Source organism: Ahaetulla prasina, chromosome 5 (assembly GCF_028640845.1).
Source record: "Ahaetulla prasina isolate Xishuangbanna chromosome 5, ASM2864084v1, whole genome shotgun sequence".
Classification (NCBI taxonomy): Eukaryota; Metazoa; Chordata; class Lepidosauria; order Squamata; family Colubridae; genus Ahaetulla; species Ahaetulla prasina.
The window spans coordinates 14,703,307-14,720,680 of NC_080543.1; the positions used below are offsets into that span (position 1 = coordinate 14,703,307).

The 17,374-nt window shown below is 43.0% G+C and overlaps 1 protein-coding gene across 1 annotated transcript in view; it reads left to right on the forward strand.

Moving 5' to 3' along the window:
* FAT3 (FAT atypical cadherin 3) overlaps positions 1 to 17,374 on the forward strand; it is a 662,194-nt gene that overhangs the window by 391,134 nt on the left and 253,686 nt on the right. The window contains exon 4 of the mRNA XM_058185941.1: positions 3,153 to 3,214. Within this exon, the coding sequence (XP_058041924.1) occupies positions 3,153 to 3,214 (62 nt within the window). The remainder of the gene's footprint in view (positions 1 to 3,152; positions 3,215 to 17,374) is intronic.

The following is a 17,374-nucleotide window of genomic DNA, read 5'->3' on the forward strand; positions in this document are numbered from 1 at the left end:
CGGGCACAACTCACTTATCAACCCCCTTACTTAGCAATGGATAATTGTGATCTAAATTATAGTTGTGACTTTAAGGACTATTGTAGGACTAGCTGTACAATCAGTAGTCTCTAGGTTGAAAGATGTTCTCTCCAGTGGTGGGATTCAATTTTTTTTTTACTACTGGTTCTGTGGGCGTGGCTTGGTGGGCAGGGCAGGGGAAGGATACTGTAAAATCTCCATTCTCTCCCCACTCCAGGGGAAGGTTACTGCAAAATTCCCATTTCCTCCCGATCAGCTGGGACTCAGGAGGTAGAGAATAGATGGGGCTGGGGCCAATAAGAGGTGGTATTTAGTGGTTCTCCGAACTACTCAAAATTTCCGCTACCGGTTCTCCAGAATAGATCAGAACCTGCTGAATACCACCTCAGGTTCTCTCCATGAAGAAATGCCGTAGTAGAGAACCCCAGCCTCACCATTGTACAAAAAAAAACCCTCAACCAGCTTTCCTACCTTGTTCAGTCATGCCACAAACTCGACTCCCCATATATCCAGATGTCGTCCATGATCGAGCATCTGTATATCTCACATCCTTACCTCCTAACCCTTCATTCTCCATTGGTCTTCTATTATCCACCATAATCCAAGATAGAATTGCTTTTTCATTTACGGTTAGCCATCGTTACATCTCCAGCTCATTATAACTCTGACATAACTAAGCTTTTTCTGCGGCATACGGTGCATCTGGGATAGGCAATTATATAGTGATGTTTGATTTATAGCCTATCTTAATGTATTCAACACAAGGCACTTGGCTGCATTAGAAAAATAAAGCGCTGGTGTTGTTTCGTTTTTACTATTCTTTGGGGAAGAACAAAATATATCTTTAGCCTTCGCTGGCAGTTCAGTTGTTGGTGGTTGTGCATAGCAAAATTTGTAAATAAGATAATTTATGCTCTTTTCAACTCTCAAGAGGTGCTTAAAATGTCAACGGGAGTAGACCTCATCCAAATCAAGACAGACAAGTGAACGCTCATCCACAGTCCCAACAACGACAGGTTGTGACTTGTATGGCAAACAGTCCTATCTGCGCTATGAGTTTTTTATAGGTTTTATATCACTATAATGCTCATGGCTTCTTCCTAAATATCCTGGGAGTTGCATTTCAGAGAGCATACCCAAAATTTCTTTGTTACAATTCCAAGTGTTTCCTCTTTCAGAACTACAGCTTCTAAATGTTGTGGGCAGGAGAAATTGGCTTCTGGTTTAAGTCAATGTGTGTAGCCCTCTGGGTTATTACAAACGCACTACTCCTCCATTCTGCTGTGTTGTTGAAGCCCAGTCATTCTTCATCAGCAGTTTCTGGAGATGCTACCGACTATTTAGGCAACAAATTGCTTTTGTAGAGATTTATTACAGGACGGCGCAATTGTACACCTGCCCTTTCATAAGTAATTCTGATCAATGGAGCTTATTCCAATTTAACTCTGCGTAGAATTTCATCCTAGATTTTTGGATCACCAATTCATGCTCTATTTCTCAGGGATTAGCCACATGGTTGACAGCAAGATCTCTGCAGCTCTACCATTGTGTGGGCTTTGTGAAACCGATTTGTGCTTGGTGCATAAATAGCAAAATCAAAAATACTGGATTAAAAGAAGTGCGGATTACGAGACAGAGAAGGCATTTAAAGTGGAAATACACAGGCCAAGAGAATTACCCAGATAAGGATTCTTTGCTAGATATACAAAAGAAGCCGGCTGGAGTTTTAAAAACTAAGGGGAAATACAAATGACAAACCAAAAGAATGACCTGGATAATGTATTTTTATTAGATTTAGAAAAGAAGAGGCCTATGCAGTAAGACAGAGGAATTGAAGAGAAAGTAAAACCTACAACAGTATTTTAAGGAATTAAAGACTACGTTTTTCAGAAGTAAAAGGAAGGAATATAAAGATGGTTTATTTGATCAATCAGTTAAATATGAGCAAGCATATTTGAGGGGCTGCCACAAAGAAGAGGGGGTCAACTTATTCTTCAAAGCACCTGAGGGCAGGAGAAGAAGTAACAGATAGAAGCTTATCAAAGAGAGATCCAACCTAGAAATAAGGAGAAATTTCCTGACAGTTAGAACAATGGAATGAGTTGCCTTCTGAAGTTATGGGTGCTCCATCAGTGGAGGTTTTTAAGAAGATATTGGATAGCTCTTTATCTGAAATGGTATAGGGTCTCCTGCTTGAGCAGGGGGTTGGACTAGAAGACCTCCAAAGTCCCTTCCAACTCTGCTAATTCTGTTAGAAGATGGTTGGTATTGCAGATGGTTGGTATTGTGAAGGTGTCCTCTTCACCTTTTTTTAACTTTTTACATTTTAATGCTGTACCCCTGTCTTTTCATTCTGTTTTCGACTTCATTCTTGTTTATACAGTTACGTTACGTTTTTATCGTAAGCCTCCCAGAGTGAGACGAGCAGTATTGAAATCAATAGATAAATAAATAATTGATAAACAAATTTAGTCTATATCATGTGATTTTTTTTATGACAGTTCCTGTTAGTGCACAGCCCAGCCTTTGACAATACTCACAGTCAGATGAAGCAGAAACATTTGCTATTTGAGCTAGATATTCTCTATGTCTCTATGTACTTACGGGACCGCCTGCTGTTACCTCATGCCTCCCACCGACCCGTACGCTCTCACAGAGAGGGACTTCTCAGGGTGCCGTCCGCCAGGCAGTGTCGGCTGGCGGCCCCCAGGGGAAGGGCCTTCTCTGTGGGGGCTCCTACTCTTTGGAATGAACTTCCCCCTGGTTTACGCCAAATACCTGACCTTCGGACCTTTCGCCGCGAACTGAAAACATATTTGTTTGTTCGCGCGGGGCTTTCTTAAATTGTCTAGATTTCGAATTTAAATTTTATTTAAGTTTTAAATTGGGGTTTTTAGATTTTTAAATATTTTAATTTTTTGGCCAAATTGTATAATAAGTTTTTTAATTTACTTTTAATTGTACATTGTTTCTTTTTACCTTGGCTGTACACCGCCCTGAGTCCTTCGGGAGAAGGGCGGTCTAGAAATCTAATAAAATAATAATAATAATGATGATGATGATGATGATGATGATGATGTTAGGCCCCACATTTACTGAAAATATTTCTATGTTTTTTTGTTTTTTTACAGGGCTCATAACCACAACTTCAAGAAAGCTAGATCGTGAACAGCAGGCAGAACATTTTCTTGAGGTAAGATTTAGATGGTGAAGGGACAATCTTGCTGATCGATTTTGCACAAATGAGCCGTTCATCTATGGAGATTCTCAGTCATCCAAGTCATGGTTGTCCCATATTTTCAAATCAAAGTCCAATTTTGATTTTCCTTGAAGACATTTCGCTTCTAATCCAAGAAGCTTCTTCAATTCTGAGTGAATGGCGGAGAGTGGAAGGATTTGTATTCCTAGCATCTTATAATCCAGGGGTCGGCAACCTGTGGCTCTGGAGCCACATGTGGCTTTTTAACCCCTCTGCTGCAGCTCCCTGTCACTCAAAATATGCATCACAACCACCAATGTGCTCCACCTGCCGGCACGCAACCCCCAGTAGGCCAACCATGGATAAATCCAAGAAAAGTTTAGAAGAAAACAGAACATTTAATTCAACTACATATGCTAGTTTTGTGGCTGCTCAAGCAATAGTCGGGCACAGGAAGGGTTTTGTGGCTCCCGGTGTTTTCTTTTCTCTGGGAAATGGGTCCAAATGGCTCTTTGAGTATTTAAGGTTGCAGACCCCTGTTATAGTCCAATGACCAGATGGCCGCAAAAAATATAAATCCTTCCATCCTCCACTATTCAGTCAGCACTGAAGAAGCTTCTTGGATGAGAAGCGAAGCATCTTCAAGGAAAACAAAAGTCCAGTTGCTTTTTCTTTCTTCTGTTCACTATCCTTCTTCAATTCCCTAAGCATACTTGTGTATTTCAGCTGAGGACTTCTGAGCAAAAGTGGAAACAATTAAGTGTCCCAAATCAGACAGAGGATTAATTAATTACTACTGTGTTTCCCTCAAAATAAGACCAGGTCTTATCTTAATTTTTGCTCTAAAAGACGTATTATGGCTTATTTTCCAGCTAGGTCTTATCTGGGGGGAAATACAGTACTAAATGCTTCCGTCTGCTGACGATCTTAACTGGGGCTTATTTTTGGGGTAGGACTTATATTACGAGCATCCTGCAAAATCATGCTAGGGCTTATTTTCCCATTGGGTCTTATTTTCGGAAAAATAGGGTAGAAAATGGCTATCAAACAGAGCTAGATACAAATTAGTGTCTATTCATTGAGTTGCTTTATGGCAGAGCTGTCAAACTCGCAACCCGCGGGTTGGGTGTGTCACGTGCTGGTCATGCCTAGTTTAGCAAAGGGGGGAAAGTCCCGACACGTCATGTGATGCCGCCATGACAGCGGGAGTTTGACAGCCCTGCTTTATGGTTTGACCTCAGCTTGGTATTCTGAGTCCTCTTTCGTTCTACCTGGAGAGGGTGCGAGAGGGAGAGAGACAAAGAGAGGCGGGGCAGGGGTGGTATTCACTTATCTTCGCTACCGGTTTGCAAATGTGAGCGCACTCGCCACCTCCGTGCATGCGGAGATGTGATGACGTCCGGGCGGGTGGGTGGAGCCTCCTGCAGCCACCGCTACCAGTTCACCCGAACCAGATAGAACCGGCTAAATAAAACCACTGAGGCAGAGTATGAAAATATTGCCACTAAGTAAAGCACGGAGGAGTGATGATATTTCATTTTCTCTTTTTTCCCCATTGACTTCAATTCCCAGTTATACTATTTCCACTTCTCTTCTAGAGTAAAGAGACAGTAAGGAATTTCCTTAGGAGCAAGGGTGGTAGACTATAAAGCAGGTTGTCCCCAGATGCCTGGGAGGATGCAACAGTGGGGATTATGGGAGAAAGTCTTAAGGATCCTCCTCCCTTGAAGGTGTTGTGACCTAGGCCCAAGTAGTTATTACCACACAATCAGTCCTAAACAAACATATTTAGTAGAAATAATTTAGTCCAAATTAATTCCAAAACAAAGTCCTTCAGAAAAAGTCCTTTGGCCTTATCACAAACCTTTGTCTTCTTTGTCCCCCTGCCAAAGGCTTTTCTTGGCAAGAACCCCACGAAGTTCAGAAACAGGAGACGCCGACAAGAAACAATTATAGCAACGTTGCTTTTCTACAAAGAACTCAAGAGCCGTTGCTGCTCTTTTAAGCCTTATGGGAGGGGCCAAGCATCTCCTGGCCTTACTCCCGAGTTGTCCTTGTTTCTTGCTCTTGCCTTCTGGCAGCTCTTCACATGTGTGCACTAGGAACAGGCTCCCCCTGTTCCTCTGGCTCTCTGTTGTCCGCCTCTGGAGGCTGCGGAGTTTGTGCATCGCTCCCGGGTGGCCCTGGCCCCATCTCTGCCTCCAACGCAGATCCCACATCTGGGCCTTCCCCTGACTCCAAACTGATCCATTGTCCTCCCCAGCCTCCCTCACTGTCCGACTCCGCTGCCAGCTTTTCAGGCTGCTGGCGGACCATAACAGAAAGCACCTGGAGAGGTCAACTCACCACATCGAGACTGGTAGAATATTATTTAATGATCTGGTGAGCAAATTAACATCCTGTCTTTCCAACTGTTTGCACTTTTTCTGAGTTAAATCCCAAGAATGGAAGTCATTGGAGAATAGATCTCCTTTGGCTTTTTCAATAGGGTGTCCTTCAACAATTTTGGGAGAATTGTATCTTCAGTACATAAAATTAGGGACACCGTTTATTTTTTCCACAAATATACTGAAAAATTTCAAAATGGCATATTTGCCCAGCTAAACAATCCAACCTGTCACCTCTTTCCTGCTATTGCTTCAGGTCTTTGAGATTAGAGGTCAAAAGATGGACATGCATAGATACAAATATGGAGGCCAGGGGTGGGCTTCAAAAAGTTTAGCAAGGGGTTCTCTGCCGGGTTGCTGGGTAGGTGTGGCCATGCTGGGCGTGACCTAGTCACCCTCCTGCAATACGGGGGGGGGGGATTTTTGCCCTCCCCGGGCTCTGGAGGCTTTCCTCGAGCCTCCAGGAGGGGGAAAACAGCCTCCCCAGGCTCCAGAGGCCCTCTTGAGGCCAGAAACAGGCCGGTTTCTGAACTTCCAGTAGGCCCATTTTTTGCCCTCCCTGAGCCTCCGCGCGCAAATGCACTTTCCTTCATCCAAAACGGGCCGCGTGGGAGGGACGGGGTGGGCGGAGCCAGCCTGGAGTGGGATCTGGGGGTTCTTCAAACTGCACAGAATTTAGCTAGAGGTTCTCCTGAACTTCTGCGAATCGCCTAGCAGCCCCACCCCGATAGAGGCCCAAGTTAATATTATGTCTTCCCTCTGCCTAGGCAGACCCGCTTAACACATTCAACACCTTTTCCCCAAACAACAAAGCTGTTAACAGTTTAGCCCTAAATCGTCTGAAGGACTAGGCCTTCTTTTATGACATTTGCAAAGTAGTTTCTGAAATGTTTGGCTCTTACCATGTTTAATTAACCTCCTGGGGGAGACTTTAATTGTCAGTATTACCATGGTCTCCCTCTTTTGCCATTAAATCTTTCCGGATTTTTATTTTTTTTCATATTCTTCCTCCCTGATTGGCATTGAAAGAAAATAAAATTGGCTCCTTTTGAAAAGGACTTCAAAGCTTCCCTTCCCCGTTCACATGGTGTGAGAACGTATGGGTGTTGATGGGCCCTGATGTGGACAGAAACTTAAATGGCTTCGACTTGTTCTGAATTTGACAGTGATATAATACCCTTAAACGTCGGCTCATAAAAATTTGCCCAAAGCTGAAATAAATGGAAAGAACTGAAAGCCAAATTGGAGATCTCTAAAAAGAATCAACATATTCACTTGGTGAGATTTGTGTTTTTGGTTTTATTATGGTGATGGGAAGGGGCATTCAAGATAAATGTCTCTTAGTAGTAGGAGCTTCTAACTGTATGTATCCGTGTTGTTGTTTGATGCTCCAGAGTATATACGGTATTTCTTGTTTATGTTCCAATATATATCATCTTTGTACTTATCTATATGCTACTAGAACTCTTGTCATGACCTTTAACTGGGCACAATGGTGCATCATCGGGCAACATTTTTGGAACCAAAGTACCTCAAATAGACTAACTTACCAATTGCATCCAAAATCCAGGATCCATGACTCCAGTGGAATTGAAATTTGGCAATTGTTATAAAATAAACATTTTGTCGTGTCCCCCTCCCCCTCTGATGACCGAGTCTAGTAAGTCCATATCAAGCGTGGCAACAAAGCCTCTGCAGCTTTGCCAAATTCCTTCAAGGTTTCTCAGGGTAGGCAGGAGTCCAAGTTGTGACTTCAGCAAACTAGATGAGACTTTGCTTGACTCAAGGTTGGAATGCCAAAGCAGGTCCTTTATATAGGCTGTGGAGTGTGGCTCCATGACTCAGCATTTATCCAGGCCTGCCCCACCCTTCCTTCTGCTGGTGTCGCCTCTCAGATCTCCGGAAGCGAGGATCCTCCCACTCTGAATTGTCTTCAGCTGTCTCTACTGTCGGTATCTGGGAAAGGGAGGGGTCAGAGGGAGCAGGTCCAGGTAATTGCACCACTTGGCTGACTTCCTGCTCTGACGGCTGCGTCAAAGAAACACACACTGTATGAGTGAGCTGTATTGGGCTTATCTGTTTTCACTCCTTGACTCCTCCCCGGGCATGGGGCCAGGGCCGGGGGCTGGAGGCATGACAGGCCATTCATCTTCATTATCAGACTCGGAGTCTGATAACAGGCCCGGGACGAGACGGGAGGGGCCCGGCTGAGGAGGATGAGGCACAACACATTTCCTATTGTCAACTCTTAATGTTTGACTGTGGGAAATGACCAGGATGAGCCTGAGGGAGAGGTTAAGCGCATCATCAGTTCGGAGTCCCTTCATGCCCACAAGAAATCGAAGCCCTCCTTGAATTCCATTGGTTTCTTATCCAATTTGCCTTGACTGTTAGTAGTTCAGATTCTTGTTTATGTTGTGATCCAGGCCCAAATAGGTAGTAGGAAACTCAGTCAGTGTAAAAACTATTAGCACAGCTGAGAATGAGTTAATAGTTTAGTAGTCCAAACTAAATTAAAGCAAATTCCTCCCAACACAATTCCTCAGTCTTATCTCCAACCTTGGTCCAGTTAGGCAAACTGCCAACGGCCCTTCTTGGCAAAAGTTCAGAAAACACCGATACGAAACAAATGCAACAAGACAAAGCTATCAACGTTGTTTTCTGGCAAAGAGCCCAAATGCCGTTTTTGGTCTTTTAAGCCTTATGGGAGAGGCCAATCATCTCTTGGCCCTACTCTTGAATCATCCTCTTTGCTTTAGCTGCTCTTGCCTTCTGGCAGCTCTTCTCATGCGTGCGTTAGGAACAGGCTCCTCCTGTTCCTCTGCCTCACTACTGTCAGCCTTTGGAGGCTCTGGAGTCCACACATCACTCCCTGATGGCTCTGGCCCCACCTCTGCCTCTGACACAGAGCCCTCATCCAGGCCTTCCCAAGCCTCCAGGACTGGCCCATGTTCTTCCTCTGCCTCATTGCTGTCTGACTCCATCGCCAGCTCTGCAGGCTGCTGACGGACCACAACAGTTTAGGGCTAGCATGGAATAAACTTGTATTCATTTGAACAACCCCGATTCCTGATTTCTTGCACCTGATATGGGTTTCTTCAAGGCACATACTTCTCTGACTATCTCCCTGAATTTTTAAAAACTTCTTCAGTACGCTATAGGTTCTGCCGTTGTTGAAAGCATTGAAGAATCGAGCAAGGGCATACATATATCTAAAAAGATGAGCCAAGGGGGTCACAGGTTGTCTTATTTACAATTAATAAGCAGATAATGCTTTCAGAATTGATAGACCCTAACTAGTTTGGTAGCCTGCATGCCAAGACATTCTTTTGATAGATTAGTAGAACTAGATAAGCATTCAAAAATAATTCCCTATTACAGATTGAATATTTTAGTGATCTCTCAGGAAAAAAAATATAGATGCATCCGTAATTAGTTGTAGGATATTCTAAATTGATGTGTACGTTTGTTTAAGAGGTATAAGTCAGGCAGAATGCAACTATTTCCCTAACTTTAATATATATATATTCCATCCCCCACCAAGCTTTATAATCTATCGTTGATAGATGCCATATGCAAATGTGTGTGGACCCAGCAAAGTGAAACCCATCACCATCAATTTTATATCTCACAGATGCCTTATTAAAAACTAACGATGATGGATGTAATGTTCTAGTATTTGTCCCCAGTTGGTGTGGAACAGTTCCTCAACCTCAGCTCCTTTAAGATGTGTAGGCATCAACTCCTAGAATATTGTTTGGAAGAATTCTGGGGTTGAAAACCACATATCTTTAAGTTGGTGGGGTTGAGAAATATTTATCTAGAAATGGAGAAGGTAAACGGACAAGGTAGGGTGAATCCAGAAGTGGTCCTATGATAGGCGTTCCCCTCCAGTATGGCTTGTATCTTTGGGAGAAGACTGGGTTCTTCCACCATATAAGCCACCATGACATCACTTGCACCTTGGCATTATACAAGTAATGAAATCCATGCCATTTGTGTGATGATTTCATAATACGTTTGAGGTCCAGATATGGGAGTGAAATAGTGTGTCCGTTATTAGTGTGCCCAATAACGGACAATCTGTGGCAAGAGTGGGATGGAGGTGGTTGGACTTTGGTTTTTGTTTTTGTTGTTAGTTGTGAAGTCGTATCCAACCCATCGTGACGCCATAGACAACGTTCCTCCAGGCCTTCCTGTCCTCTACCATCTCCCGGAGTCCATTTAATCTCATGCAATCTCCATCCAGCCACCTCATTCTCTGTCGTCCCCTTCTTCTTTTGCCCTGAATTGTTCCCAGCATTAGGCTCTTCTCCAGTGAGTCCTTCCTTCTCATTAGGTGGCCAACGTATTTGAGTTTCATCTTCAGGATCTGGCCTTCAAAAGAGCAGTCAAGGTTGATCTCCTCTAGGACTGACTGGTTTGTTCGCCTTGCAGTCCAAGGGACTCACAGGAGTCTTCGCCAGCACCAGAGTTCAAAGGCCTCAATTCTTTGGCACTCAGCCTTTCTTACGGTCCAACTTTCACAGCCATACATTGCAACTGGTTTTTATGTTACCTGGTAAAATTAACAAGAGTTCTTCCAAATTTCCTATTCTACCACAAATGACAGAAAGAGAAAATCGGTGGTTGCTTCCCTCCACTGTTCTTTGAGAAATGCAGCACAACACTGAGTGATACATATCAGAAGAATTGAGGGGGGGGGTACTTTATATACTACTTTCATAGCTGTATTTTTCTTTTCACTTTTCTTTCTTTCTTTCTTCCTTTTTTCATTTCTCACCGAGCACAGACCATTTCAGTAGATGTTATTTGACTCTGTTCATTCCGTGTTCTTGGTTCCATAGTTGGACCCATTTTGGTAGCTAACAATGCTCAGCTTTAGAAATCCATGGCGGATTTTGTTTTCCGCCTTTTGTTAGAGATTATTTCCCTCTCTTCTTTTCAGTGGCAGCCCTACCTTATTCTGCAGAGTTGAGATATGCCTTAGAATAGACCACGGCAGCAATATCATTGTAAGCATGTTATAGGGTAGCTTTATTGAAGAAGTTTTGCTGCCCGCCATTCTTTAGACAATTAGTTGTCTGCTTTCATTCAGATAGCAGACGAAATGACAGCTGACTGATATGCACACTGGAATATCCTCAGATAGGTATATTCCCAGATTCTTCCCCACCCCCGGCACCCCATCCGCTTACTCTCGGCTTCAGAAAATATAAATTATAGCTTGTTCTGGTCTGCCAGTCTGCCCGTGCCGTTAGATGGAAATGAAATGTTTAATCCAGTTACAGCTCATTGACTTGCACGCTGATGCTTAAAAAAGAAAAAAAAAAGACAGAAAATAGATCCAAACTGTTATTTTTCAGTTTTCAGTATTGAGCAATTTTGGAATGAGGTCAAGCAAATGTGGAGCCATTCATATCTTCATAGACAAGCAGGCAGTTCTAAAATGAACTCTTTTTCTTTTTTTCTTTTTGGCCCACTGAGTTTAAGGCTGTTTTTTTTTTCTTTAAAAAAACAACAACCCACTTGTCTTCAAAAGCTCTTCACAAGAACACTTAATATTAATGGAACAAAGCTTTCAGTTTGCATGTTCAACTTTTCATCTGGACCCCCTCCCAACCTTAATCTTCTTAAACAACTCTTTTGCATGCCTATGTTTTTAAGAGTATCATTTAGCTGTTACGTTGTTTATAGGATTGGATTGTCATGTTAGACAATTTGGTGTGATGCTAAACTATACAATTATATTTTCCTTTCTTTTCCTCTTCTCTCCTCTCCTCCTCTCAACTCCCGCCCTGCCCTCCCCTTCCCTTCTAAACGCTCTGATCACAGTTGTATGTAATGGCCAATAGTTTTGAAATTGCCCCAACTAAGCCTTGGGTGGCGCAGTGGTTAGAATGCAGTATTGCAGGCTACTTCCACTGCCTGCTGGCTGCTTGCAATTTGGTAGTTCAAATCAGTAGTGATATTCACTTACCTTCGCTACCGGTTTGGAAATGTGAACACATGCACGCGCCACCTCTGCGCATGCACAGAGCCTTCTGCACATGTGCAGAGCATCCGTGATGATGTCCAGGCGGGTGGGTGGAGCTTCCCGCCACTACCGGTTCACAGGAACTGGGTAGAACCGGTAGAATCCCACCACTGGTTCGTATCCCACCAGGCTCAAGGTCGACTCAGCCTTCCATCCTTCCGAGGTCAGTAAAATGAGAACCCAAATTATTGGGGGCAATTTGCTAACTCTGTAAAACCACTTAGAGAGGGCTGTAAAGCGGTATATAAGTCTAAATGCTATTGCTATAACATTTGGAGGATACCAGTATGAGAAGCTTTTTGAACATTGTTCCCAGAATGCATTGAGAATGGAAATTTGATTTTTTTTAACTTTAGATAACACCTACACAATGAGACACCATCAAGATGAATGTGGTGATAACTTGGAACAATCCTCGAATAACATGCTGTCTGGGTTTTGTGTTCCATACATATGTAGATGGCTGCGGGTTGTAATAGCTGGGAAGAAGGCTTATGATTTTCCCAGATGTAGGTCTGCTGAAAAGGAACCTGTATCTCACGCGGTAGCTCTACAGCTGTATTCCCGGGGATAAACCCTATGTTTTCCAGAGATGAAGCAGATGGGTCATTAAAGCTACATCCAAACTATGTAATCTAGACAGGCCAAATAAGGACCATAAAGGAGAGTTGAACAAAGAGGGAAAGCCTCACACCATTACAAAAATGATTAAGAGGTTCAGAATTTTACTCTTTGTCATCATGTCATCACCATATGCCGTATCAGCCCAACGAATCAGCCGTTCTGTCCAACAGTAATTTTTTCCTGATTATACAGTATGAGAAAACAAGGTAGGTCAATGCTTGCAGCTGAATACCTCCTAGATATTTTATTTATTCGCTTGTTTGTTTAAGAGAGAGAGAGAGAGATGGATGATAGATCGATGATAGATAGATAGATAGATAGATAGATAGATAGATAGATAGACAGACAGACAGACAGACAGACAGACAGACAGACAGACAGAGAGAGAGAGAGATGGATGGATGATAGATCGATGATAGATAGATAGACAGACAGAGACAGACAGACAGACAGAGATAGATAGATAGATAGATAGATAGATAGATAGATAGATAGATAGATAGATAGGACAGACAGACAGACAGACACACACACACACACACACACACACAGAAAGATGGATGATAGATGGAAGATAGATAGATAGATAGATAGATAGATAGATAGATAGATAGATAGATAGATAGATAGATAGATAGATAACAGACAGACAGACAGACAGACAGACAGACAATTCTGGACAGTATTTTTCAGCATTCATGCAAGTATGTGTATTTGGAGGCGACCAACATGAAGACAATTGCAGGTAGTCCTCGAATTACAATTTCTGTTGCTAAGTGAGAGGCTTGTTAAGTGAGTTTTGCCCCATTTTACGACCTTTCTTGTTACAATGGTCAAGTGAATCAGTGCAGTTGTTAAATTAGCAACCAGGGTTGTGAAGTGAATCTGGCTTCCCCATTGATTTGGCTTGTCAGAACTAGCATCGTAGTTACTACTCCCTCTTGAATTTGTTGACTGGGAGATTTTAGATACAGCTCATAGCAGTCTCTGAGAGTTGCATCATAGTCCCAAAAAAGTTCATAGAGATCTAGAACTCATCAATGTAGCCTCCCACTGCAATGAACAAGGACACGCATTCAATTTTGCAGCTACTAAGATTGTTGGACGAGCAGGCACAAAAACAGCCAGGGAAGTGATTGAAGCCTGGGAAACAGGTCCCTTGTCAGTCAACAGGAGTGCTGATTTACCACCAGCCTATCAAGTACTTAGAAGGTGAGGGCTGGGCAGCACAAGCAAATGACAGCTAATGACTTAAAAGCCAGCCATTAACACATCCCAATCAACATCTAAAAAAGCCACTTACAACAGGCACTATAACTACCACACACACAACAGTACACACTCTACTACAGAAAATTTCCCTGAAGATGGGCTCTAGCATGATTGCAAAACCTTGGGAGACAATACCTCTGGTCCCGGGGACTGACCCAGATTGGATCCTGCAGAACTAAAAGTAAATATAGGAGATGACCAGGCTGAGTCCGAAGGCAGGGTCAAATGCATCATCAGTTTGGAATCTCTGTGCCCCCATAAGAGATCTAAGTCCAGCCCTCTTTGAACTCTGTTGTTTCTTATTTCTGTTATAAGGTAAAGGTTCCCCTCGCACATATGTGCTAGTCATTCCCGACTCTAGGGGGCGGTGCACATCTCCGTTTCAAAGCCGAAGAACCAGCGCTGTCCAAAGACGTCTCCGTGGTTATGTGACCGGCATGACTCAATGCCAAAGGCGCACAGAACACTGTTACTTTCCCAACAAAGGTGGTCCCTATTTTTCCACTTGCATTTTTTATGTGCTTTCGAACTACTAGGTTGGCAGAAGCTGGGACAAGTAACGGGAGCTCACCCCATTATGCAGCACTAGGGATTCGAACCACTGAACTTTCGATCGACAAGCTCAGCGTCTTAGCCACTGAGCCACCATGTCCCTATTGAGCCACTGTTGTTTCTTATTTGACGCCAATTCACCTTGACCATTGGTAGTTCAGATTCTTGTATATGGGTAGCATGAAATAAACTTGTAGTACTTTTGAACTCTATCCTAGTTCCTTCTTGCATCTGACATAAAACTAGAATATGCTTTCTGACTTGTTTCATTGTACTTATGTCTCTCTACTCCAAGAAAAAGAAAGCATTTTGTCCCACATAGAGAAAAACACTGCTAGCTGACACAGTTATCTTTAGTTCTAATTGAAAGGATCAAAAGAAATGAAAAATTGCCAGTTACATCGCTGAGTAAGCTGTGTTTCAATTTTCAGGCCCAGTAGCTTCCTTTACATGTAGTCTGTACAATGAAATCTTTCAAATATTTAATAGCACGGCATTGGAACTGCTCTTAGACCGCCGTTTCCTAAAACTTATTAAAACTAGAAAGAAACAAATGACCAGCTCTGTCGTTTCCTCTTTTAAAAATAGACAGGGAAGACATCAAACACCTTTTAATAATTATCTTCTCTCCTTTATATTTCATAAATTAATTAGAAGTGTTAATAGAATGTGTGACTCCTTTCAGTATCAAGATTGAGATATGTTGAAGAACGTTTTAGAATTGATGTAAAAATTCAGCCTATTTCAGGGTTTCGGCATCGTCGCCTTGAATTCTGAAAAACCATTTTGCAGAAAAATGAGCTCAGTGAAAAGTGACTTCAAGGGTGCTTTTGGAAACCTTGAAGTTTAATTAATTGATTAATTAATTAATTTAAAGGCCATTCTTTTGCTGTAGACAGGATTCCTCCACATAGCAGCCTTAAGCTTCTTGTCTCCTACTGAAAATGAAGCTGGCTTAAATAAATCCCTTTCTGGATTTAAACACGGGACATTTTTTGATTGGATAGATAGTTTGTTCCTGGGATTTCTTTTTTTTCCCACAACTTCTGTTCATTTGTCTGCAGGATTGGTAAGCCGATGAAGGCTTAGAAGGAAGACAGAGATAAATAATAATAACAATGGTGTCAGAATAAAAATCTTCCACTGTGCAAAGCTAATTAAAAAGTGGCCACCGCAAACCATATAGATTTTTCTTTAAATGATCATTGATTAGACAATTGGGCATCACCGTGGAAAGCTCTGAAAAACACTGATTATTGCAGCTTCCCAGCTCTTATGATGTTAAGAGGATTGGATTTATTCAAAGAATAACAGCTCATGAAAGATGAAACAGATTCAAACAATCCTTTGGCACACATACAGGAGGGTGTTTTTTTTTATATAATCCTTTCCACAAATCTATAAGACCTTTTCAGTGGATAAAGCACAGAAATACTTGGAATTTTTTTTAAAAAAAATTTCCATATTTTTTTCCCCTTGTGTTACGAGTTTGGATGATGTTGATTTCATTCCCCTAGACCAGGGGTCGGCAACCTTAAACACTCAAAGAGCCACAAAGTTCCTAACAGGAAGCCCTCATTCAATTCTGGAGCCGACCGGAAGTCTGGTTCCCCCATTCATAGTCTCCTCCTAGTGCAGCATCCTTTTTCCTCCACGGATCGGAAGTCTGGTTCCGCCACCATAGTCTTTTCCTAGCGCGGCGTCCTTTTACCTCTGCCGACTGGAAGTTGGTTCCCACAACATAGAGTCTCCTCCTAGCATGGCATCCTTGTTCCTCTACCTGTCCTACCCAAAAACCCTATCAATTGTGGAGCCGATCAGCCACAGGGAGCCGCAGCAGAGGGATGAAAGAGCCACATGCGGCTCCAGAGCCGTGGGTTGCCGACCCCTGCCCTAGACAGTCCATGGGTATTTCTTTCACTTTGCTCAGTATTGCTTGATCTCCAACTTGGTGCCCGCTCATTGAGCAAAAAATAATAAATTAAGCAGTTGCCAACAAAATCCAGAAGGACAATTCACACTTATTAAATGAGCTTGTGGTTCTCCTAACCTCCTCCCTTAAACACTGCAGTTTCCAAAAGATTCATGAGCTGTAGGGTGCCTTCACAGTTTCCCTTCGCAAGCTTTTCATGTTACTTGAAGAGTATTGTGAACATTGCATTATTTTATTAATGACATTTAAAGCCCATAAGCATTGCCAAGGCTTATTCTTGCTGTATTGTTTCGGTTTTTATTATAGACAGATAAATATTGGCAGCTTTCTAAGGGAGGAATTGTGTGGTAAGAACCACTCTGGTCTCATTTCTTCCACGTCCAGATCTAGTATTTAGATATACATATTATGTTGTATCATTCAGCCTCGCCTTCATTTTTATTTGGAGAAATAAAGGTTTGTTAAGGAACTAGCAAGGCAATTAAGCTTTCACACCTGAGCTCCCATCGAGCTGAGGCGACAAATCCAGCGAATGAGAGTAGATAAATAGGTAGCACTTTGGTGGGAAGGTAACAGTGATCTGTGATGTCATGATGATCACATGACGATGGAAATGTCCTAGGACAGCGCCGGCTTAATGGCCTTGAAAGGGAGATGACACCACCCCTATAATCGGCAGTGATTAATGGAGAAAAATCTGCAGGGATTCCTTTACCTTCATATATGTTGTGGCCTGTCGGCTGCCAGCAGAGCTAGCAGCAGAGTCAGATGAGGAGGAGATTGAGGGGGAGCCTGGAGCAGCTTTGGAGCCTTTGGAAGGGTCTGATAAGGAAACAGCATCAGAGTCAAGCAGAGCTGGGACCTTCCGTCCTCCCCCAGGTGGAGAAGCAGCTGTCTTCGAAGCCTGAGCTGAGTGAGGGGGAGGAACAAATGGGGCCAAAGGTGGAATTCAGCGGGTTCGGACCGGTTCAGGCCAACCTGTAGCACCAACAATCAGTTGGCCCCACCCCTGCTCTATCCTGTCCTTTATTTCCTGCTTTGTAGCTCATCTCAATTGCACGGCACAGCTGATTTCCCACCCTCACTGTTCTACTTACCATTGCTGACTTGGAAGGTAAGCAGCTGAGCTTCTAAATGCTCCATTTTCAGCACTGTGCGCCAGGGCCTTATGCACATGCTCACCGAACTGGTTGTTAAACCGTCAGCATTCCGCCACTGGATGGGGCCCATCCCAGATGCGCGTATGCACAGAGAAGAAAAGAGAGGAGAGCAAAGGAAAACAATAACCCAGCTCTCAGGGAAAGGCAGACGTAGACGCTAGCCAGCCCCTCCCTGGCTGTCAAATAAAT